Here is a 24,863-nt window from a genome sequence, read left to right on the forward strand (position 1 = left end):
TCCTGGGTCAATACATTTGGGATACTTCCAAAGGAATCTTGGTGCTTCATGCTTCTACATCTGTGCCTAATCAGACTTGTGGCTACAATCCCACACCGCCAGATGACTGGGCTGTGGTGGACCTGCTGAATCACAGCACACACAGGATGGAAAAATATTTCAGCCAACCTTTTTATTACTAATCTGTGTCGAAATCACTGCTTCATGAGCCATTTTTCATATCTGCTAATAGTCTGCCGTGCTATCTGTTCTTGAATTAGCCTTCTTTGATGTGCATGTGGTTTCCTTGGAGAGCAAAGGACAAATACAAGTCATATATTTAGTTATGTGACGCAGGAGCCCCATTAATTGGTAAATAATCTAATACAAAGACTCAGTTATGTGTCACACATCCTGCTCGTGTGGTAAGGAGTCCACGTGCTCAGGGAGAGTGAAGACTAAAGAGCAGGATGGAGTTTTATAAATCTGTTTCCATTTGTACCTAGTGAGCCTGCTGGAATACAGCATTTCTTACTCTGTCTCGCCTCCCTCCCCCAACTCTCTTCCACTCTTTCTCTCCCTCTCTGATGTCATTGTTTCCTGCTCAGTAGATGCTGACGCTCAGCTCAAGGCTGTGTGCACAGACCCTAAACCCATACCACTCTGCTTATGCTGCGCTATAGGAATTTACAGACACAAATGAAAGTGATGTCAGATCCATTAAAACAAAGTCTGCTGTTGTCTGCATTGTAATTAAACCTGGCCAGTGTGTGCTGCACAAGTTCATTTAAGGCCTCAAATGCTCATCTTCACCTTTAGATTACCTCTCGTGTTGTCTTTTTTGAAACATAAAACAAGCTTTTTGGAAAAATGTCACCACCAAAACTGTGATAGCCTGTTTGGACAGTAATCACCATGTAAACCATGACATGAAAGTTCCAGAGGTCTTCTCTCTATGCCATGGTTTTATTTATTTATTTTAATTTGGGTGTAACTTATACACCATTCTTGTGAACAATGGCTGAAGAAATATTCATATCCTTTACTTTAGTGTGAGCTGTAAAAACACATTAGGCTACATTTTTTTTGGCTAAATGTAAATATTAGTAGTAAAAGTACTAATTTTGTAAGCACAGTGCCCTCTTTTTCAATTATACATTAGCAGTTGGTGGAATGTGAAAGAGTACTTTTACTCAAGTAAACATTTTTGCCACTTTCTTCTTATACTCCACCAAATGAGAGGGATAAAATGTACTATTTACTCCTGTATGTATCTATAATTAAAGTTACTCAAAAAAAATAGCTATTAACATACATAAAATATGATCATCTTACAAAATACCATCCATTGTTATAGCTAAAACAACCTGCCATATGATCTCAATGAACTACCAAAATTTTACTCATGCATATGCCTAAATGTGTAAAAATAGTCCCATGATATACTTATACAGTAATATTAGAGACATTTTTTCTGCATTGAGTTGTTTAAGTTTTAGGTACCTAAATGCTAATTATACTCATAACCTTGGTAGACTGTGTATCTTTTAGAATAAGAACAAACAGATTCTCCTCCTACGTGTGAAAACTGAAACTCATAGTAATAAAATCTCACTCTTGCTTGCTCAGGCATTTTGCTGCAGCAATTTAACCTTGTGGTAAAACCATTAGCTCATGGTAGCTAATGTTAGCTAATGTTAGCTAGTGTTAGCTAATGGTGGCTAGTGTTAGAGAGCTTTAGAGATTGCTGTAACTCACATTACTGAGTCAATTTGCGGACTTAACAAATTGTCTTTTCTTGTGCTACTCTTACACTATACTTTAGCATTTCTTGTTATTTTGTTATTCCACTTTATTCCAGTTGCTGCTTTTCAGAAAAAGTTGGGAGCGCTTGCCAACGTGCTAGGCTACAGGTCCTACCAGAACAAGTAAGGTTTTTCATTTGTAAAAGGAAGAATGTGTTATAAATCCCACTTTAATATTAAGTTAATGTTAACAGTGTTTCTACAGTCTGGTCACATAATGTTACGTTATTTGTAAAATAATCTATAAACTAACTAAAGCTGTAAATAAATATGAGTAAGTATAGGTTATTTTTGCCAGCAGTAGTATAAATAGTATAAAATGGAAGTACTGTCATACAGTAGACTGCAGTTAGCCCCTATCACTCTTAATCTTACACTCTGTTATTGTATGAAGTATGGCTTGCTTCTAATCCATGTTTTATGAGAAAATAATCATGATTTGCAGAATGTTTTCCATGCTCTCATTTGGCTTTTATTGCTGCGGGCAGTGACCCTGCACTTTCCTGTCTCTGTTGTGAAATAGCTTGGGTGAAAACAGAGACAGTTCCCCCTTGCTCCCCAGTGTGTGTCTCTGCATCCTTGCCAGTTGAAAAGGCCTGTGCTTGACCTTACTGTAGACTGAATAATCTGCTGCATTCTTCGCAGCCTTAGTCATATCCTCCATACATATGATTGCATGTTGCAATGCACTTTTCATCAAATCAGATTCTCCACGGCTTAATCCAATTCTGCTCCAACTGTCTTTACAATCTGAGGGTATATGAACTGAATTATTCTGAATTATTCTAGCAGGTGTGTGTGTGTGTGTGTGTGTGTGTGTGTGTGTGTGTGTGTGTGTGTGCGTGCGTGCCTGTGTGCCTGTTTGCCTGCGTTCACACGTGTGTGATCGCATGCGATGGGGTATTTGTGCCTCTGAGTGTCTTGTCTGAAAATTTGCTTAGTTTGAGGCCCTGGTGATTTTGCCTTAACAGAGTTAATAAGACTTTAGTGGGCTGTGTAGTAGTTTGATTGCACTGCATGTCTGGATAATAAACCTCCTCAAAACTGGGACAAAAACTTGAGCTGAGGTCATTGACTTTTTAGGAATGTCTGCATAAGTTGGGGAACACAAAGTCTTTTTCCACGTTGCACTTCTTCCTTACTTTAATTGCAGTGCTAATACATGCGTCTGACTTTATTAAGAATGTGGAAACTTGGACACCCCCAAAAAATGTCAATTCTGTGTAACATCGTAATCCACTGAAATATCCAAGAAATTGCAAGAAATTAGTAAAATGTAACAAAAAAAACAACAAAAACAAAAACAGGATTATTAGAGAATCTTTTTTGTTTGTTTTCACTTTATTTATTTGTTCAATTTTTTTTTTGCTAACTTTTGGGCCATGTCTTTTTAAGTTGATTGTTGCCTTCTCCCCATGCTTTTGCCATGAAATTAAACCAGTTTATTCAGGTTTTGAAGGATTAACCTGGAGTTAAATTTCAGGCCCAAATTGGATTTATCATATTCCTCACTTTGAAAAAAAACCAGCTCTAGATTACCAAAGAGGACAAGAAGTACCTTAACTAGACTGATGGTAAAAAATACCACACATTGAGCACTTGAAGGCCTTGACAAACTCTCCAAACAGTGGACAGAGCAGGAGGAGGAGGAGGAGGAAGAGGAGGAGGATGGGGGGATGGCAAATGAAAACATAAAATCTTAAAAGGTTATAATTCTGTCATCTGTTCAAACAATTCTCCTGTCCTGTGTGTGTGCTCCTCCATTGCCCCCTTGCCGACCATAACTTTTTCTCCAGAAGGGAGAGAGCGAGCTGTGCAACGCCATGAGGAAAGAATGACAGAGCGCCACAGAGACGAGAAGCAAGACAAAGACTCACTCCCAACCAAAACAAGTCCTGGACTGACAAAGAATTTATGTTCTACTCCTGCCTGTTTTCATTTTCTTTGAATTCCTCCCTCTGATGTTTAGTGGTGTTTGGTTTTGTTAACACACAAAATCCCTATCCTCCCCTTTTTGCCCCTTCCTCCTCCTCCCACTCCTCCTCTTCTTCCTCCTGCTGTGGAATTCAATGTCTTAGGAGACACTAGTCTCTCCTGCTGTTCTGCTCTGTGGTGAGTCTGCAGGGCGAAAGCTCTCATCGAGGAATTCAACAGGAGCTGCAGACGCAAAGAAGGAGCTGGTTTCATTCTCCAGCCCAGGAGGTGCAAGCCGTGCAGTCTGAGGCCTCACCTGCCTTTCTTCATCCTCCTCCCCCCATATCCTGTCTGAGCTTTGCACCTGTTGTGACTCGTCAGCCAGGTGAAGGGGATCCTCTGGCCGTTACGCTGTTGTTTCAGCTGACCATAGCTGCAGGGCAATTAGGAACACAGTCACTCATTTGACTGGATTGTTGCTTTGCTCTCTATCGCTCTCAGTCTCTCTCTCTATCCCACCTCCCTCTCCTCCCTGCCTATCCCTACCCCCTCCCACTTCATCTAGCCCAGTCTGAGTCTGGTTGACACTGTGGCTGTGAGTGGAGCTGCAGAAATTTCCTTACTGGAGCAAAAGTTTGGATCACATTGCAAGGACATAGGTAAGAAAGGGTGAAAAAGAATTTGTCTTGTGGATTCAGCATTGGACGGCTGAGACAGAAAACTCCAAACCAAAGGATTCTGCAGTTGGAAGAGCAGCAGGTATGAAAAGCCAGACTGCGGTTGTGTGTTTGGCTATGCTGGCCTTGTGCTGCCTGCTGATCCCCAGAGGAGGGGAGAGTGCTGGGGGGATCGTTTCTCTCCGGCAGACTGAAGAGGAGAAGCAAGCAGGGGATGAGCTGCGAGATGAGTCCCTGGATGACCCAGAAAGTGAGCAGGAACTCGTAGTGGACCCACTGAGAAGCAGGGACAAGAGAGACACAGAGGAGGCTGCACAGGCAGGTGAGTGGAAAGAATTTAACTGAAAAAAGTACAGATATAATACACAGACATGACATCAAACCTGTTTAGGTGCAGGCTGAGCTCCAACATGACATGGAAGAGCAAACACAGACACAGACACACACCAACTCATTGCATGACAGCTCCAACATGCATGAGAAAGTCCAGGTGCTCACCTGTCCAATGCGACCTCTGCACAGCAGGGAATAAACACAGCAGACTGGGGGGGTCAAAACAGACAAGAGAAGAAGACACTGAGTCTTCTGAGTCAAGCATCTTGCAGACAGATTTTTTATGGCACTGACCTTTTCCACTGCCACTGCACTCTTCCTAAAACGTTGTGATTAATGCTGACTCTGGTGCACGGTCACACTGGCAGAATGGAGATGGAAGACTGTTTCAATAAACCTCTTTTTCGTAGCTTTCTAACTGCGTAAGCTTCACATGTAATATACATCAGACCACACTACCTCTTTAATGAGTCTCCGTGATGGGTTTATGCATTGGTGGAGGTGATAGTGATATGTTTATTGACTATCTGGAAGGATTTTGTGTCATTAAAAGTGAAGTGTGGTTAATGGAGCACAACTAATGGAAAGAGAGGGAAGTGTTTTCCATGAAAGTGCGTCAAAACTTCAGACAACCTCAGAAGGAAATACTGATGGACCTGAAGCAACCACTGAAATGCATGTGGCTGTCTGGATTTTCCCTGGCTGGGTTGTGTTTTGACATTGCAAGAAAGAAATTATTGCATCATTTAATTCTTGCCTTGCTCATAAATGATACAAAGTGTTACATAAGTTTTACTTTAATACGAAGCTGCTTTCATCAAGTAATAATTTGGGAGACGATTGCTATAGCCAGATTTCCATCCGTTAAGAAATGCAGGAATATGAGCCGAAGAGGGTTCATTTAAATCATTTAAATCATTTAAATCGTTTAAATCGTGTACTTATTCTGAACAAAAATCAGTTTTGGGAAAAAATCTCTCTTCTCTTGTTTTCCTTGTCTTGCCAGGTGTTTTGGGAAGGGTGAAAAGAGCACCTGACGAGGGCAAAAAGAAGAAGAAGGACAAGAAGAAGAACAAGGAGCCAAAAGACCCCAAAGCAACCAAGAAGCCCAAATCCGACAAGAAGGGAAAGAAGAAGGACAAGCAGACAACCACAACTCCACCACCAACCACAACAGGTGAGGACAGATCAAAGCCGAGTTTGTACTTGAGTAACTTGGACTTGAATGAATGTGTTTACGACCTTTTGTCTGGCTGCTGCCTCCAGCGATCCCGACTGAACCGCCCACTGAACCACCCACTGAACCTGAGGTATACACTGACTACCCCTATCCTGATGTTGGTGAGTAATAAAAATGATTTTGATACATTTTATTTGTATAGCACCTTTTATACAAGAAATGCGGTCCAGCGTGCTTTACAACACAGAAATTACATGCACCAAGTGTTTCACATGAAAAGACACAGAAGACATAAAGATATAATAAAACCTGCATGTAAAAATAAGATTGGATCAGAGTAGAATACATACAATGCATCTTAACATAGATAAAACCCACTTGATAATACTAGTAAAAGTAAGATAAAAAATAAGGATAAAAGTAGAACGCACATAGCGCATAACATGAGATGGAGACTAAAACCCATTGAGATAATATTAAGAAAAAATAAAGCTAAAAACAGAGTGTATTAAATGCGTAAAACTAAGGAAAATACAACATTTTAAAAAGTAACGCACATAGGGACTGTACTGAAATAAATAGTCATCTTGATATCTTGATATAAACTCTGCCCTGCATCACACATCAAAGTCTATTTACAGGTCTTGGGGAATACTACTGCATATGTGAAAAAAATGTATAAAGCATTTTTCTGGCTCCAGAGGGAGTGGTGTGTTGTCTGAGAAACTGGCTCAGGTAATGTCACATAACTCAATGTCAGTTGGGGCCAACGATCTCAAGTTTGAAAATGAAAAAAATCTTAGGGTGTGGACTTAGAAAAAAAGTGAGCCTAACAGACTCTGTAGCCTGCTCCTTCTCTCCGCCTAAGGCCAGCGGTTTTTGGTTACTTTAGCTGCCACTAGCATAACCATGGATGTCTAAAGAGAAGTGGATACAACATTGGAGGCAGGGCCCTGTTTATTCCTGCAAAAGTTGCTCAGTGGCGCATGAAACTAATAACGTTTAATCTCCTATGTGTAAATTACCCTGATCTTCTACTTCATAAGGTCAATAGAGCAAGTGCACTGGAGACTTTACCAGTCAGCAGCTAGCTTTCAGTTTAGCCCTCTGCTAACTTGGATGGGGATGAAATTTTTTAATTGTGCTGCTCCTCGAGAATTTCGAAAATGCTGTTGGAACAAACTGATCAAATCCTGATAGTGAAACAACTCATTGTGAGAGGCTTGTGCCACTCATAAAATGCGTCCACTGATTTAAAGATGTCTTTTTTACAACATAAGTCTTTGGGGGGTCTTTTTTGGGTCCAATGACATCACATGCCAAGACCTGAGGGTTGTAGTTCATGGTTTGGCCACCATGTTAAATAGACTTCAAATTCAGCCTCACTTTTTGGGGGCCTGAGCATAACACACCTGAGTCACTGACCAAACTGTTGGTGGTTGAGTTGCTTTGAGCGTAAGGTAGGCTCCATGTTTTGAGAAAGAGAACAAGTGCATGGACTTTTATTCTGATTTCTATACATTGTGTATCTGACAACTATCAGGAGTTGCAATCTACTTTAATATTTAGGGCATAACACAAATTTTCCCAATTGCCACACACAATATAGGCCAACTTTATATGACATTCTTAACTTTTTTTCAAAGTTGTGACGATGCAGAAGAAAGGAACAGACAACTTTAGGTAGAAATAAGATGTCAGAGACAAAAACTCAACCCTAACCCTCTTCAAACCTCCACTCCTCCATGATAGTTTGTGTACAGTTCATTTGGGAATTTAAGGCACCATGTAGGAGGTAACTCTGGAGCAGTCCAATTTCCCTCTGTCCTAACACTAACATTATCTCATTTACAGGCAAAACATTATCTAATGAAATAACAACTTGGACAGATTAAAATTGGATGTTTAAAAAAAGTACTATTCAGCTGTCATAACAATACTTTCCTGAACACAAGTCCAAAAACATAATTTTGGAAATCAAACAACCACATCGTATTTACTTCAGTCAGCTTCTAGTAAAAATTACTGTGTCATATTTATTTCAGTGTTGTTTATAGTTTTGCATATTTCAGTCACATTCCATGTAGGAACGAAATCAGTGTAAAAATAGAAGTATCTATGAATATAAACCATCTGTTCCCCTGTCAGACGATTACTGGAAACCAGACGATGACTACTGGGATGAGCCCACACCAGCCAGGCCTCAGCCCAAGGCTCCAAGCACAGATCCTCCATACGACTACTGGAAGCCCGAGGAGGAAGATCCAGCTGCTCCAGTGACAGACAACTACGATGATTACTGGAGACCAGAGAGCAAACAGCCCTCCACGCCAGCACCTGATGCCTACGATGACTACTGGACGCCAGACGACAAGGACGTTTATGCTCCTGTGACTGATAACTATGACATCTACTGGAAAGAGGTGGAGCCAACGCCCCCTGCCCCTGAGGTTGATGGGAAGGCCGGGACAGATGATGATTACTGGGACGCCACATGTATGTCTGTTTTATTTGACTAAGGATGTTTCCTAGGTGACAGTTTATCATACAGGAATATGATGAAACTATTATGACCCCTTGGGAGCTTTATAGTTGCAATAATTGTTGAGATTTATTGCTTTTGAGATAACTTAAACGTTTTAAAGTAGGCAGATTTAAGAAACTAGTTGGAGCCAACAACTATTTGCTTATATTCCTAAGGGCTGTCTAATTTAATTTACAGTGGCATTTGTTTTCACAAGCAGTTTCGAGTTTGATTCCTCCATGCACCCCACTGACTCATCACTACTGCTTTTGCTGTGTTGCTAACAGCCAAACATGGATCAGTGAATCCTGGTTTGAATTCTGAGTCTGAAATGTGCTTTAAAAAACAGTGGGTGGGTGGTTCAAGTAGATCTCCATTGTGGATCATGTTGTTTTCATTTTCATCAAAGTGAGGACTGTGTGACTCATCTGCAACACTAGAAACAGACACATAACTTTCCTCAGAGGTCCAGTGTGTAGGATTTAGGGGAATCTATTGGCAGAAATAGAATATAGTACAACAAGTATGTTTTAATTGTTTATAATCACCTAAGAATAAGTATTGTGTTTTCCTTACCTTACAATGAGCTGCTTAGATCTGTATAGTGACCGGGTCTTCTACCATGTTGCAAGCCATGTTTCTTCAATTGTCTAGACCTAATGACCGAAAACACTGGCTCAACGCGGGGCCATTTTCGGTTTCACGTTTTTGCATTGGCCACTGTAGTTCTCTCAACACTTGGCACATGGGAGATGTTTCAGTTACTTGCAATCTCCAGCTGCTAAATGCCACTACGTCCGACAAACTAGAGTTTTAAATAAGAAAAAAAGATGGCTTTCTGGAGAATTTTAGCCCAATACAATGCGTGCTGGGTAATAAGCTCGCCATGTTTTTCAACAACTTGATTTAGTGTGTTCAGTGAATGAGAATGAATCACAGCTAAAAACATCTGAAGTTATTATGACTCACTGGTTAGTTACCACAGCTAAAAATTTTAGTTGAAATAGTGATCTTTTTTTTCTATGTCTGAATAATTCGGAGTATATGCTAAAAACTTTACAGTAAAAAGATGTGTTTGAATCTTGACATAATGGGAAAAATCATCTGTCTGAAACAATATTTCGACCAAGACACACTTAAACTAAGCAAGGATAATACAGTTTACATTTCATGTGTCTGTGATAACATCCACTGGCTGATATTTAATACAATATCTTCCAATTTCAGGCCTCTGATTATCAAAATGCATCATTTTATCCTTTTCATACAACAAACTTCTAATACTAGGTACAATCATCCTTCAGGATGTTATTCACAGATAAAGTGAAAACTTTTACAATCATCCCTATCACTTCCAGCCTCCATCGACCTAAAGTCAGCAGTTACTCAATAAGTTTTTCCACAGGCTCAGATGTAGGAAACAATGTGTCGTGTGGCTGTGCAACACTCATCTGGCCCGGGCTGATATGTTCTCATTACTTTGTATTTCCAGCGTACTGTACCTCTGTTCTTCCGACATTTCCATTGATTCACTCACACTCGCCCGTCCTGCCTTTCCTGTCACTTTCTCCTGTTTCTGCGTCTCTTTCTGACACTTAAATAATCCTTCTGTTTGAGCTTTTGTGTTTTATTTTTTTTCCACTCCTGTAGTTGAAGTGCCAGAAAATCTTCCATTCCCTGATGGTAAAGAGATCGACCCTGATATCAGAGTAGAAACTCTACCAGGTAACAGCTGTCACTCATACACATTAGAAATTCAATTATCATCTGTTAATCGATAAACCAGATTTTCAATTATGTTTTTCAACAAGTGAGAACTCTCTGTAGGCTTGTGATGCAGATGAAATGTCCGTTCCATCTGTGCCTTTAGGCTGGGAGCAGATGAGAAATCATGAGCAACACATGGGAATAAAATAATAGTGAGTCTGTGAGCTAACCTGCCCTACTTTTCAAACAGGAGTGGGCGGGTTTGCTTGGTTCCTCAGAGTCATTAAAACTTTCCTCAGTTCTGATGTGGAATTTAAACAAGAGCCCTGTCATCAGATGACGTCGCTGTTATGATTCTCGTGAATGTAAATAAAAGATTTAACAACTTAATTACACGGTGGGCGTCGCAGTGGCATCCAAATGGAGAGCAGTTGTTGTGGCTGAATAAATCAGGGCTGTACTAACCTGTAAAACTTTATTTAACCATGTCATCTTATAAAATCTCACTTTTAGTGTAGCATTGCCTCTGACTGATTGAATGGGATGTCTGACTTGACTTTTCTTTTTTTTTTTCACACAGAGGAGCCCACAGCCACTCCTCCCTATGAGGGGACGTGGTATGATGATTACGACGAATATGGAAGTATGTGCACACAGGCATGACACTGAAACATATCCATACTGAATGTTTTATGTTAAGTCCACTGGTTAAGCTGCAGTGAGACTTCCTGCCAGTAAAGCAGAGAGCAGGAGAAAGGGATGAATGGCAGGTCAATAACTTTCCAGATTTACAAATGATCCTTTGTGACCTTTTTTTTTTTTTTTTTTCTTACAGTTTATGGTTCCTAATAGCTTGCAAAAACCCAGAAAGACATATATCCACACTGCTGAACACTCAGCTGCTGTGTTAAAAGTATTTCTATAAAATTATCCTCTATTTTCCACAGGGAGGAAAGAGTCAGAGGACAAATGGATGGAGAAGGAGAGAGAGAGAGCAGCAAAAGAAAGAGAGAGGGAAGAGAAAGGTAAGAAAACCCAGATGTGATTTTTTTTTCTTCTCTTGCATAACACCACTCTACACAATCATGACAGAATACATAGTGTAGCCGAACGCAACCTGTGACCCAAGTGCAAAAGGACTAACAGATAACAGCTCCAAGGTGATCACTCCCTGGGATCACATTTCTGCTCTAACAGAGTGCAGATGTGACGTCCCACCACGCCAATGTAAAAGTGTGAAGCGGGGCCTTTGGTATTTGCTTTAACTTGCACAGCAGCAACAAAAGTTTATCCCTCCACAACAAAGTGGAGATTATTCAAAAGAAGTTCAGAAAGCTCTTGTGAGCTGGACCGAAGCGCAGGGAGTGAGAGCGGGAGGCCAGCTGAGAATGAGCTGTGTGCAGCGGATTAGTGTGTGTAAGTGATTAAGGAAGGAAGACACATGAGAGAATTAGCAGGCAAAGGATGTTGCAATGTACGGCTCTAAAATACTCACATCACATTCAGCTCTTTTTTCGCCACGTCTCTACTGTGTGTAGCAAGGTTAGCCGGCGGTTAAGGCGAGCCTGGAGACGATGATATATCACACTGTCAGGACTGATGTCAAAAGGGCAGTTCTTGTGTGAATGGTTCACTGCTATCTGGGTTTAAGGTGAAAGGCATGCTTAGCTAGCTTTAAGGTTTAGTGTGTTGGTTTTAAAGGGATAAATTAGCATAGATGGAATATAATATTAAGTAGGTTTTCTTTAGTGCATAATTACCTTAAAAAAAGAGTTGTTATGTTTTCGTTACCTTAGAATGAGCCCTTTATATCATACATAGGGAGCGGGTCCTTGTCCACAGGGTGTGTAATGGTGCACAGCCTTGTTTTTACGGTAGCCCTGAACAGACAAATCAAACACTGATGCTAGATACAGTCATTCACATTTTTATGGTGGTCACCATAGCTAGGAGCCCCTTTGTGATGAGCAGCGTTGGAAAAAAACACAGATTTTTAACGTGAAACTGCTTTATTCTGTGTTTTTACCCTTCTAAATCTGTGGGTTTTGTTTATTTTGGAGAGGAAGAGACCTCTGCAAATAATTCAGTTACTAGTAAAAAAAACTCCTGAAGGTCCTCATTTTAAGTTCTCAGAAGAAAAATGTGAGCAAACATTGGGTGGTGCTGCGCTAACTGTGATGAACCAAACAGGGTAGAAGAAACATGAAATGTTTAAATCACCTGACCCATTGTTTTGGAGAGACCTCTGTGGATAATCTAACTTCCGGTAAAAAAAACCTCACAATTAACAGTGAAGGAATTCAGTCCATAAGAAGTTCAGCTGGTTGCAATCTGTAATCCTCACTGGTTGATATCATCAAATCCTACACACTGCTTCTTTAACTTCAGACGATTCTGCAGTGTGACGCACTCATCTGTAACACAGAGACATAAAGGCAGATGTATGTCTCCACCTAAAGACATAAGTGAGTGTCAATGAGTGCATGTGTTTGTCCACTTGTGCATGTGTGTACAACATGTTTCACATTCCCGCTGTCAGTAAGACTATTGGCAGCCATACCACCAGCAACAAACCATATGGTGTCGATGTGTCACACAGTCCAGTGTCAGAATATGACTTATGATAGTGATAGATGGGATTCAGCAGGGTTTTTCAGTAGTGAACTCTGTGGGTTAAGATGATCTGAGTTTGATCAGCACACACTTGGACTCTGAAGGTAATCACGTTTTTTTTCCACCATACTCCAGCCCTCCAGGTCCTCTTGTGGATTTTTGTCAAATAACATTTGCCAAATAACGATGAGTTCCTAGATTATTTCTGGGCAGAGAGAGAGACAGAGAGAGAGAGTGAGAGAGAGAGAAAGAAAATATTCAGCCAAGACAGCACAATTTATTTGGCATTAAGTCTGTTTTTCTGACTTCTGCCAGAGCGAGCACAGAAACTGAAGGAGGCAGAAGAGCGGGCCAAGAACAGACCACGTGTCTATAAGGAGCCAAAGAGTAAGTCGACGTCTGTTTAAGCTGTGGAAAACATTGCATAAGCTTTGCTAATACAATTAACATATCATTTGATTTTCTCTGTGTACGTGGCAGAGTGTCCTCCCTTGGGGATGGAGTCCCATAAGATCGAGGCAGACCAGCTTTCAGCCTCCTCTATGTCTCAGTATATCTTTGCACCTCAGAGGGCGCGCCTCAACATGCAGGTACACAACAATCTGAGCCGGACTGCTTAGGTCTGAACGCTTACACGCAGCTATCACTTACATACTGCCAGGCCTTGAAATAAACACCAGCTACCAGCCGCATGTTGGAAAATACTGTTATGGCTGAGTCTGTCGCTTCCATTAGCTGCTTTGAGTGTTTATGTTCACAGTCTTTATAGCCTAAGAATCTTTTTAGCAGCTAAGTCATTAAATCAGCTGTTAAACCTTGCTTACCACTGCTGATTTTTTATTCAAACTTTGAACAATTAACTCCAAATTATCATGGCGTCTGTGATGTACATGCAGAGTTTGAATTAAATTACTTGCTTGTCGGTGCATGATAAGCTGATATTTGAAGTTAATATGTGGGTTCAAAATGAGTCAAAGCACCCAGCAGCGTGTGTTGTGGCCTCTGTGGTTCCCAGGGCTCAGATGATGAGGATAACATGAGAGGGGGAGCGTGGTGTGCAAACTCCGAGGACAGGACCCACTGGTTTGAGATTGATGCTCGCAAGGAGACAGAGTTCACTGGAGTCATAACACAAGGACGAGACTCCTCGGTCGAGTAAGACACAAACATGCACAAACACACGGACGACTACACTGAGTTTTTCCGTTTCTAAACTCAACATGTTGCCCACGTATTTTCTCATTTCAGCAATGATTTCGTGATGTCCTACTTCCTGGCGTTCAGCAATGACAGCCGAGAATGGACCACCATCCATGATGGATATGCTGACTGGGTGAGCACACTCAAAATGATGTCACTTCCTTGGGCACCATGTATGGTACAATGCCCCCCTCCTCTTCCTCTTACTCACTTATCTTCCTCTTTTCTGTCGCCCAGCTGTTCTTTGGAAACAGTGATAAAGACACTCCAGTAATGAACCAGCTGGCAGAGCCCGTGCTGGCCCGCTACATACGAATCATCCCTCAGAGCTGGAACGGCACTCTGTGTATGAGGCTGGAGGTCCTCGGCTGCCCCCTGCCTGGTGAGCCTTGAGCACATTAAAGCTGGTTTTGGTAACGTTCATAAAAATATATATTTTTGTCATGTTTGCTGTAACTGTCACAACATTAGTACAGCACTAAATAAGACAGATAATCTGTAAAATAAATCATACTTTTCTGCCTCCTCTTTAGAGCATCTAATGGTCTCACAGCACGTTAACAAAAACAACCAATAAAAGTCAAGGAGTCTCTAACGCATCTATCAATAATGTCAATCTCTGTTTGTCAACTGCTGTAAAGCTGTCAAACTAGGCAGTGCCGATCAAGTATAAATCAAGATTCTGCAACTACATTGCCTGTTTCTTGCTTAAATGTGTTCAGAAACATATTTTAATGTACTGTTTAGCTGTTAAATGAGAGAATTTGTGACCCAACCGCCATGTTTGTAACAGCTGAGCCCAAACAGAACACTGCCTGCTGGCCAGATCCGTCTTTCTCATTTTACAGCTAAACAGTACACTAAAAATTGTCCCTGAAAACATCTGGGGTAAGAATTAGGCAATGTAGTAACAGAATCTTGGTTCATATTTGATCAGCGCTGCCTAGTTTGATAGTTTGACTGCAGTTCGCAGAGTAATTGACATGATTGCAGCTGCTTTCGAGACACCTTGGAGAGGGAACATGATTTTTTTTCACACATTATATGTCTCATGTACTACTGTGTGGATGTAGTGACAGTTTAAGCAAATATTTCAAAAAATAATTTTTATAAAGTTGCCATGTGTGGCTTTAACATGCTTCTACATTCACTCACACTAAAACACACAAAGCTGACGATACGTTTTATTCTGTTTCACAGATCCAGTGGATCTTCACTACAGGCAAAACGAAGTGACTCCAGTTGATTACTTGAAGTTCACACATCACAGCTATTCAGATATGGTTACAGTGAGTGTCCTCACATATGGACCTTCTTAATGTTTGCTGGCTGATTGAATTCCACAGGGAAACCTCAGCTATTTTCCCAAACACAAAAAAAAGTTTCTCAGGAACAATTAAATATTTAACCAGGAGGTCTGCTTTAATCCCATTTAATATAAAATTATATTAAAACCCCTGCAGAGGGATAATCCTTCATCAGTTTGTTGTTTCAACCACCAGAGGGCAACATGACCTTTACACATTGATGTAATGCTCATTATAAACACAGTGTACAATTTTCAAAACTGTTAAAAAGCAGTATTATTGATGTTTTGTGCTTTCCAATAGCACAGATGAATCAGATATTTACTCAATAAGCTGCAGGCATGTTTTGCTGCAGTGACACATCTGTGTAAAAGTGATTGAAATAGTCGCCATTGGCTGTTTTATAAATAATTTGTAAAAATAATGATATAGAATACCTTGCGCACTGACTGTTTTCATTGTCTCATGTGTTCAGCTTATGAAGTCAGTAAATGCAGAGTGTCCCAACATCACCCACATCTACAGCCTGGGCCAAAGCACCAAGGGACTGGATATCCTGGCCATGATCATCTCAGGCAACCCCACAGAGCATGAAATAGGTGGGCCTGTGTTCATACAACCATGAAACAGACAGATACAACCAACACTTAAATCCTGATTGGTTTAATTAAACACCTGAGGACTGTTGGGCCCCAGTGGCACCACCGATGAGTCTTTTAAATCCAAATAAACACCAGGTGGAAGTCAGCAGATTATGGCTGAGGGACAAACAACTATATTCTTTTCCGGTTGTCTCTGCAGGTGAGCCAGAGATACGCTTCACGGCAGGTCTCCACGGAAACGAGGCAGTAGGTCGGGAGATGATTCTGCTTCTTATGCAGTACCTGTGCAAAGAATACAAAGACAGAAACCCCAGAGCCCAGCGGCTGATAGAGGCAATTCGCATCCACCTGGTGCCATCGCTCAACCCTGATGGACATGTGGAAGCTTTTGAAGCGGTCAGTGATCATTAAAAAAAATCACATGTTTCCACTTAACTGGCAAACAAAAGAGAAAAACAAATAGGAAATACCAGTGAATCATGCTGTTGTAGTGGTCTGGAGTGTCTTGGCTCAATGCCTCACTTGTACAAATTTTCCCCCGCAGGGATCAGAGCTGAGTGGATGGACCACAGGACACTTCACTGAGGGCGGCTTTGACATCTTCCAGAACTTTCCTGATCTGAACAGTATCCTGTGGGATGCTGAAGATAAGGGCATGGTGCCCAAACTCACACCCAATCACCACGTGCCCATACCAGAGAGCTTTGACACTAACGGCTCGGTAAGGAGGGGGGTATTGTTGTGTCTCACAACCAGCTAATCATAAAGACCGCCAGTTGGGTTTTGTCATAAGGAAACTGGTCACAACACACTTCCTGTAGTTTGCCCTTAAAGCTACCATTGTTAACTTTTATAGAAATAAGTTTTTGTCACATTTGCTGAAAGTGACAGTATATCCTGGCAGTAGTACATGAGACAGTCCGTGAACATTATCATGTTCCTCGTCCTGGTTGTGCATTTAATGGCATTTGCTAGAATCCACTGTGGCTGAAAGAAAACAACCAATCAGAACGGATGAGTCTCTTACACAGCTGTCAATCATGGTAATCACCGCTTGTGAACTGCGGCCAAAACTGTTAAACTGGGCAGTGCTGATAAATGTTGATCAAGATTCTGTCACTGCGTTGCAATTTCTCCCTTCAAATGTTTTCAAAAACATACTTTCAATGTACTGTTAAGCTGTAAAATGAAAAAGTTTGCTCCAGCCGGTGGGCAGTGCTTTGTTGGCTAGACTGTTTTCAGCATGGCAGTTGGGTCACAACTTTCTAATTTTACATCCAAACAGTACACTTAAATATGTCTGAAAACATTTGAGATGAGAAAAAGCCAATGCAGTAAAAAAAAAAAAGTCTTGATTGATGTTTGATAAGTGCTGCCTAGTTTGACTGTAGCTGATGATCAGTGATTGACAGCTACGTTTGAGACTCCTTGGTTCTGATTCGTTGCTAGTCTAGTGTAGTCTTGCAAATGCCATTAGAAGCACTAAGGGGAGGAAGAACACGTTTGTTTGTTTTTTTATCTGCCTTATGAAATAATGTGAGGATATGGAGACAGTTTCAGCAAAATCAACAAAGTTATCAACTACACCTTTAAAAGTTCTCCCTATATACAAGTGTTTTGTTTTTTTTGTTTTGTTTTTTACTGTACAATGAATGTAAAATGCTGTTGTAATTTGACAAAAGTGGCTGTGGTCTACTCAGTAAGAAAAAATGAGGATATACTGTGCTTACATGGTCTTCCTGTTTTTGTTCCAGATTGCTGTGGAAACCAGGGCCATAATCTCATGGATGAAAAGCTATCCATTTGTGTTAGGTGCAAACTTCCAGGGCGGGGAGACAATTGTAGCCTACCCTTATGACAGCTTACGTCTCAACAAGGCTGCTGCTGAGAGCCAGAAACCCCACAGCCGCAAGAAGAGACAGTATGAATTTTACCTTTTGACAATGCGCTCTGTTGCTGTTGTTGTTTCCCTGCTTTACACATTTATTTTCCAAACTGTTTTCCCTACCTTTCGCCTACTTAGCCCTCCATGAACCCTTCTCAGTTACAGTTCCAATCACGTAAAATAATAACTAGAATAATTTTCCTATAGGTATGAAGAGGAAGGTTTTGATGTGACAGAGTGGGGGCGGGGCTACCATGAGGAGCCAGATGAAGACTGGAGAGGACGGGGATATGGAGAGCCGGAAGAGGAAAGGAGGGGCTATGACCACGGTTACGACCATGGCTACGACCACCACCACCAAGGTTACAACCAAGGTTACAACCAAGGTTACAGCCAAGGTTACGACCATGGCTATGACCACAACCAAGGTTACGATCACGGCTACGACCACAACCAAGGTTACGGCCACAGAGAGGATGAAGAGGATGATAGAGGAAGAAGTGCTGGGTACCAGTACGCTGAGCCCGAAGATGAGCCTCGGGTGATCGCAGACGAGTCCCTCTTCAGGTGGCTGGCTGTCTCCTACGCCTCCACACACCTGACCATGACACACAGCTACCATGGCTCCTGCCATGGAGACTCCTCTGCCGGGATGCACGGCATTGTCAACCGGGCCAAATGGAAGCCAATCACAGGAAGTAAGTGGAGAGGTTTATCATCTGTTTTGGATGTATTTATAACACACTCTGGTGGACAATATGTGTAGTGCAGACTGTGAAGTTATCGTGTGTGTGTTTCCCTCCTCTTTAGGTATGAATGATTTCAGCTACCTGCACACCAACTGTTTTGAGTTGTCTATATTCCTGGGATGTGATAAGTTCCCTCATGAGAGTGAGTTGGCATACGAGTGGGAGAAGAACAGAGAAGCAATGCTCATCTTCATGGAGCAGGTCAGTCACACACACACACACATACACACACATACACACAAAGGCAGCATGTGATATACAGTGTACTGACATTCCCCTCTTCAAACTATCCGCCCTCTCTGTCTAGGTGCACCGCGGCATCAGAGGCATCGTGAAGGATCAGCAGGGGAATCCCATTGCAAACGCTACTATTTCTGTAGAGGGGATAAACCATGATGTCACCACAGGTGCGGTGAAAGACTTCTTCTTGTGTCTCATATGTTTTAACTCAGGTGCTTTGACACACAACATAAATTAAAACAAAACGCCTGTCCTGTCTTTGTTACTGTAGCACCAACAGGGGACTACTGGCGGCTGCTTAACCCGGGTGAGTACCGTGTGACGGCTCGAGCTGAGGGTTTCTCCCCTGTGACCAAACTGTGTGTGGTGGGGTACCAGTCAGGAGCCACTGCCTGCAGCTTCAACTTGGCCAAGTCCAACTGGGACCGCATTAAACAGGTAAAGTGCTGCACTCCTGAGCTGATCACACCCTACAGCAGGCATTCTCAACTTTTAAGGTTTCCCACACATTTATTTATGGCAGCACACCCCAATTAAAATATCTGCCGCCACCTATTGTTTTAATTTTTGGAGCGGAACCATTCATCAGAAGCGCTATTGGAATAAATACGGCGTATGGTTATCGATTGCACCACGCTGTCGGAGCATAGAGTGTACTCTGGGGACAGACAGAGCAGCAGAACGTCGGGGCAGTGAAAGTGAAATGCAACCATTCATTACGCTAGGTCTAAAAGTTTGCAGCAGCTGTTTTGCTCTATCTTATTAGCTTTGGCTGGATCAATTGATCAGTTATCCACCCTGTGACTTAAACTACGCAAACTGCTGCTGAGGGAAGAAAAAAAAATCAAGAGGAGTTCCACCTGCGCTGTGTTCCTGGACTCACAAAAACATCAGAATTTACAGAGGCCACCATATTATAAAAAAGGACACACAAAGATACAAAACGGCAGGAAGTTTGCCTACCACTCCCCATCGTCTACTACTGCCACACATACTCGAATTTAGTGGGAAACACAGACCTCAGCATAAATGAATGCATGTTTTCAACCTTTTGACATCTGCTTTTCTCACTCATCTTTGCCAAGAGGCAAATCCAGTCACAGCAGCTCTGCACAGTAGAAAAAAACAAACATCCCAGTTAGTCAGTTTATTTTCACTATTATTTGGAGAATGGTTGGGGGACTTCCAGCACTCTCATAGCAGGCCAGATTGGGCCCAAGGGGTCTAAATTGAGTATGACAAGTTTTTGTCTATCCAATACTTAATGAAGTTTCTTAATAATTTCTCTGCAGATTATGGCCCTCCATGGCAACAAGCCAATTCGACTTAGCTACAGCAACAACAGAGTACAGTACCCCGCAGTTTCTAATGGCAACAGGCGCGTGTTCAACGGCAACACTGGGTATTCAGGGAATTCACAAATCAGCTCTGAACGGCAGAGGAGGCTCCGGATAGCACGTCTCCGTCGCCTTCGACAACAGAGATTACTGAGGTTAAGATCAACGACGACGTTACCCCCGACGACAACAACCACTATTCCCACAACACCAGAGACCACCACATCCTGGTACGACTCATGGCTCATAGGAGAGGGTCAGTCATCGACGCCTGGCGGTTTCACAGACTCCATCCTGGACTATAACTATGAGTACAAGATCGATGACTATTAAACTTGAGACACACGGCCCCCCGATTCCTTAAATATGAAACTCTCCTACAAGTAGTTCTCATTGCCATGTTGTACTCTGTGCAGGCTGAAGGAGAATAAAACGAGGAATCCTGTCTTTGTACAACATACAATGGGAACGTACAGAATATTAACTACATTAATTGTATAAAGATAGTGTATCTGTTACCTAACAAAACACCTCTCCACAGAAATGGACCCTGGTAATTAATAGTATTTCAGTTTGACACCTCACACTGCATTTTTCACTTGTCATTCAGTCTTTTTGCTTCAGAAATAGATGTTTATTGTGGGTTCACATTAAAAAAGTAATGATCTTTTCTTTGCTTCACCAGAGTTGAATTATTTACACAGTCTTCATCCATGACAGAAATATTTTTTACAGTATGAACAATCAATAAAGGTTTAAAAAGCATTTGTTCGTAGTTGGTAACAGAATCAGAGGAGGGAGAGGGGCTTTTGTCATGTTGCCTCAGACAGCTGGAGTAGTTATTTTTCAAATAAAGGCTTGTTAATACAAAATGTTTTAATTCTTTTTTTAGCACCATTGTGAGCAGAGTGGATATCAGTGCCGTTTTATCTCTTACGCTTTTATGAAAAAACATCTTAAAAGAACCACTAGAAGTAACCTTATAAGGCAGTTTTAACAGACACACCCTGACTGTAATGACACTGGACAGCATCAGTGTAGCAATGAGTGTAATTCTTGGCCCCCGTGTTGGTGTGACCTCTCTGGTCAGGAGATTTTAGTCTGGATATTCATTATTAGTGTCCGAGAAGTGTCAGTGTGTCGTACTGCATGTAGATTTGGACCCTCAGTGGCTGATGTTCATCTCACTTTCGTCATCATCGTCTGCGGAGAAGGCCGAGAAGCTGACTGGCTCACATGCAAGATTACGTAAATTGACCAGGCATGCTGTTTGGGTGCTGCTGAAGTCTGGAACAGTAACCAAAAGGACTTCCTGGCCATCAGGACCTGACGGACAGACAAGAAGAAATATACTGGCACATTGGAAAGAGGAGAAAAGTTCAAATGGCATAATAACAGCAAAAATAATGTAGATATTTTGTCTAACTGGTGATCATCCCACAGCTTTCTTCTGTGTACATGTACACATCCCACACCAACCTTTGACGAGCTTGGACTCAAAGCCTGGGGCGTTGCCGCTGAAGTAAACATGGGGACACTCCTCCAAGATGAAAGGGTCTTTTTGGTAAAACGGGTAAGAACCTGACACGAGATGTACAGAAAACAGCGTTAACAATTTGAGCCGATATCAGCCGGAAGGTCCATGTTTTATTCTGCATCAACTTGTCTGACTAACCAAGAGTATCAGGTGCCGTCGGGGCCAGGTGTCTGAGTCGTAGCGTGTCCTCCAGTATTTCCAGGTGACTGTCCATGCTGCTGTACTTCTGGATGTCACAGACATTCTGACCTGATGTGCCCAGGAACCTTGGTGGAAACACACAGGGCGTTTAACATCTGCAAACCTGCTTTGGATTCAACGCTAATTGCAAGATGGTAGACGGTGACTGCGCACGCTTACCTCACTCCATCAATGTTAGCTTGGTATGGATTGGTAGCCAACTGTAGAGTGGGGTACACCGAAGACAGCGGGAACATACAGCGGTGTAGAGGCTGCTGAGGGAGGGTGTAGTTTGTTGGGTCGTACTGGCCCGGCATTACATCTACTGGTACTGAAGCCTAGAAAAGCAGGGGACAGTGACACTCGTATCTTAATCACTTTTTTAACGTTCATAATAATGCTCCTTACACTTGTGATGAACAGTCTTTGGTCACAGGCATGAATTATTTCTAATGTATTGAAATATCAACTCACAGTGTTTATTACAATGTGGCAGAAAATAAAATAAAAAAAGACACATATGGGTGGAGGGGGACGCAGACTCACCACCAGCTGAAGCAGCAGCTCATCCAGCAGACGGATGGCCTCCACGCTGCCAGCCTGAGTCTTCTTGGTGAGGTACTTGGGCTTGATTCACAAAGAGGATAAAACAGGTATTTGAATGTTTTTAAGTGAGAAAAATCATGTTTGCTTTTTAATCTGAAAGAGTAAAACTAATAAGAGATAAACATGTGCGTCAAGGTTGAGTCAGTTACCTTTGTTGATGCGTCCTTGTCCTGGGTGCTTTGGCTCAGGAGGTTTCCAGCCAGTAGGACCCTGGAAATTGTCGCTGCCCCGCTCTGCTCCCCCTGATCACCAAGCTGACCGGTTACCATATCAACCAGGAGCTGTAGTCCCAGCATGCTGTCAGCTTGACTACTACCGAGCCCAAGTCCTGAGACCAGGAGGACGAACCTGGATGGTGACAGACAACAACATTATAATCTACTATTGCAATAGACTGGGATATAAGATCTGTATTTATGTATGTGTGTGTGTGTGTGTGAGTTTACCTGTCAGAGCTGAGTGCAGGTTTTGGTGTCTGCGGAGGAAGATCGGCCATGCAAAAGTCCTCAACTGTGAACTTCCCATCATTCCTCTCAGCTCCATATATTGCAATAACACTACCTGAAAGAGAAACAGAAGAAACATGAGAGACCTGCCCACAGCCGAGTGATGCAACACTGTGTTCCTTCAGTAATGTGACAGTGACACTGTCTTTATCTCAATAAAAATCCACACCTGTGACACACTTGTCTCTGTCGATTTTGCCCTCCAGTTTGATCCTCTGTAGCTCATCCTCCAGAATCAGCTCATCTGTTTCACTGATGTATTTGGATCGTGCAGGCTGAGGCAGCAGGTTGTGCTGAAGGAGAGAGAAAAACAGGAAAAATGATGCAGATTTCATTTTGTCTGGTGTGTGGGTGAATGAAGCTGGTGAATTTAGCATGACTGCTGACCTCCTCACTGATCTCCTTCAAAATAGACGGCTGCAACTCCATACGCTTGAACAAGGTCCCCACGATGCAGCACTGCTCCCCCGTCTGAAGATCACACAGCTTCCTGATGAGCACATCTGATCCTGGCAGAGACAGGAAGACACAAACAGATACATTATTCAGATGCTTAAAAGTCCCCCGTGTAGTTTTTAAAAAATCCTGAGCTTACCCCACTTCTGCTGGGCTCTCTCTGACAGCAAGGGCCTCATCTGCATGAGTCGTGCTGCATAAATATGAGCATACTGGCGATTGAAGCTCCGCTCCCTGACTGTGTAGCGCTCGGCGCAGGGACTGTAGGCCAGCGACACTCTCTCAAACACCGGCCCCTGGTCCTCGGAGGCAGGGCGGCAGAGCAGAGAGGAGCCCTCCTTCTGGGCGCTCATGTCGGAAAACATGGCTGTCCTGCAGCGGAGGCGGAGGAGAGGTTAGCAGACATGTTTGTAAGTTGTTAACAGACACGCTTAATGAATGCCGAGCGCGTTTACAAAGTGGTTTTAACAGGCTAGTAGGTCGTTAGCGCTGCTGACAGCTAGTAATGCTGTCTGATCTCTACCAAAACATGCCTGCTGTCCTGATGAGCCGATAATGTAACAGATTTAACGACCTTACCTTCAAAGAGGGGAAGTCAAGCTTTAACCGCTGCCCGTTTTAAATCGAGTATTACGTTATATTTGCAGATATAACTGATTTTATTCCTTGTCAACGTGCAGGAGACACAATTCCCGCGAAATCAACCGCTCAACATTACTTTTTTTCGGTAGGAGCGCGTGTTCTCGCGAGAGCAAATCTGTATGCTTTACATTGACACAAAACGTGCTATAAACCTTATCGAAAAGACCTTATCTGTAGACCTCTCAAATAATCGGAAAATGTATATCTAATTAAAATAAATAAGGTGTATATGTCTAAGATTAAATCTTCCTCGTACAATCTAATGCTATCTGTATTATTGGGTTTTTTTTGTGTTTTATGTATATGAAATTATATTATTAAATTATGTTACTTAAATGATCAATTAATAGGTATTATATATCTGTACAATATATTGTATAACTTGAAAAATTGTTGAAAAAAACCCCCAAAAAACTAAACCTTATACAAAATGACTTAGCTCAACTTTAATTGACAATATAGTATACATACTGAGCTTAACATTATATAATGTAAGATTTTAGAAAAAAACTGAGAATGGTCTTTTTTTTTTTTTAAATTTCTTTATTGAATACAAGATCATTGCAAAAATGCACTGAAATACATGTAGGGACAAAACAAATACACAATAAAGAAGTAAATAAAAATACATACAAAGAAAAGACAAAAACTGACAAATTCTTCTTATGAGCATGAACCTTTCCAAAAATAATTTTAAAAAAGTTGTGTGATATACAATTTATTTTCAATCTTATTTTGCCTGTATTACAACTTTACATTAAATATATATTCCACCAATCTAAAACATGCTGGTGTTGAAAAAAAAATCGACTTGAATCTTCCAAACACAAGCTTCACTGGATAAATTGTGTGTAATATGTTGAAGGATACTCCCATAAGCTTTT

General features: G+C 41.8%; 2 protein-coding genes across 2 annotated transcripts; one reads left to right on the top strand and one right to left on the bottom strand.

The window, feature by feature from the left end:
- Positions 1–3,503: 3,503 nt before the first annotated feature.
- On the top strand, positions 3,504–20,924 carry aebp1b (AE binding protein 1b). Its single transcript, XM_042487868.2, has 22 exons — positions 3,504–4,697; positions 5,715–5,885; positions 5,975–6,049; positions 8,037–8,384; positions 10,063–10,137; positions 10,700–10,762; positions 11,067–11,144; positions 13,048–13,119; positions 13,213–13,322; positions 13,748–13,887; positions 13,981–14,065; positions 14,170–14,314; positions 15,133–15,221; positions 15,715–15,838; positions 16,041–16,237; positions 16,386–16,562; positions 17,596–17,762; positions 17,934–18,424; positions 18,537–18,676; positions 18,783–18,882; positions 18,987–19,153; positions 20,008–20,924. Exons 1-22 carry the CDS (start codon positions 4,460–4,462, stop codon positions 20,383–20,385), a joined length of 3,630 nt encoding a protein of 1,209 aa, XP_042343802.1. The 5' UTR covers positions 3,504–4,459; the 3' UTR covers positions 20,386–20,924.
- On the bottom strand, positions 20,665–24,079 carry pold2 (polymerase (DNA directed), delta 2, regulatory subunit). The gene is made up of 11 exons (XM_042487869.2): positions 23,917–24,079; positions 23,477–23,709; positions 23,269–23,390; positions 23,051–23,174; positions 22,822–22,936; positions 22,525–22,723; positions 22,316–22,396; positions 21,950–22,107; positions 21,728–21,855; positions 21,532–21,633; positions 20,665–21,378 (listed from the first exon to the last, which is right to left on the bottom strand). Exons 2-11 carry the CDS (start codon positions 23,700–23,702, stop codon positions 21,218–21,220), a joined length of 1,416 nt encoding a protein of 471 aa, XP_042343803.1. The 5' UTR covers positions 23,703–23,709; positions 23,917–24,079; the 3' UTR covers positions 20,665–21,217.
- Between the last annotated feature and the right edge of the window lie 784 nt (positions 24,080–24,863).

The sequence above is a fragment of the Plectropomus leopardus genome, chromosome 4, assembly GCF_026936395.1.
Source record: "Plectropomus leopardus strain MGB_pleo_1.0 chromosome 4, ASM2693639v1, whole genome shotgun sequence".
Classification (NCBI taxonomy): domain Eukaryota; kingdom Metazoa; phylum Chordata; class Actinopteri; order Perciformes; family Serranidae; genus Plectropomus; species Plectropomus leopardus.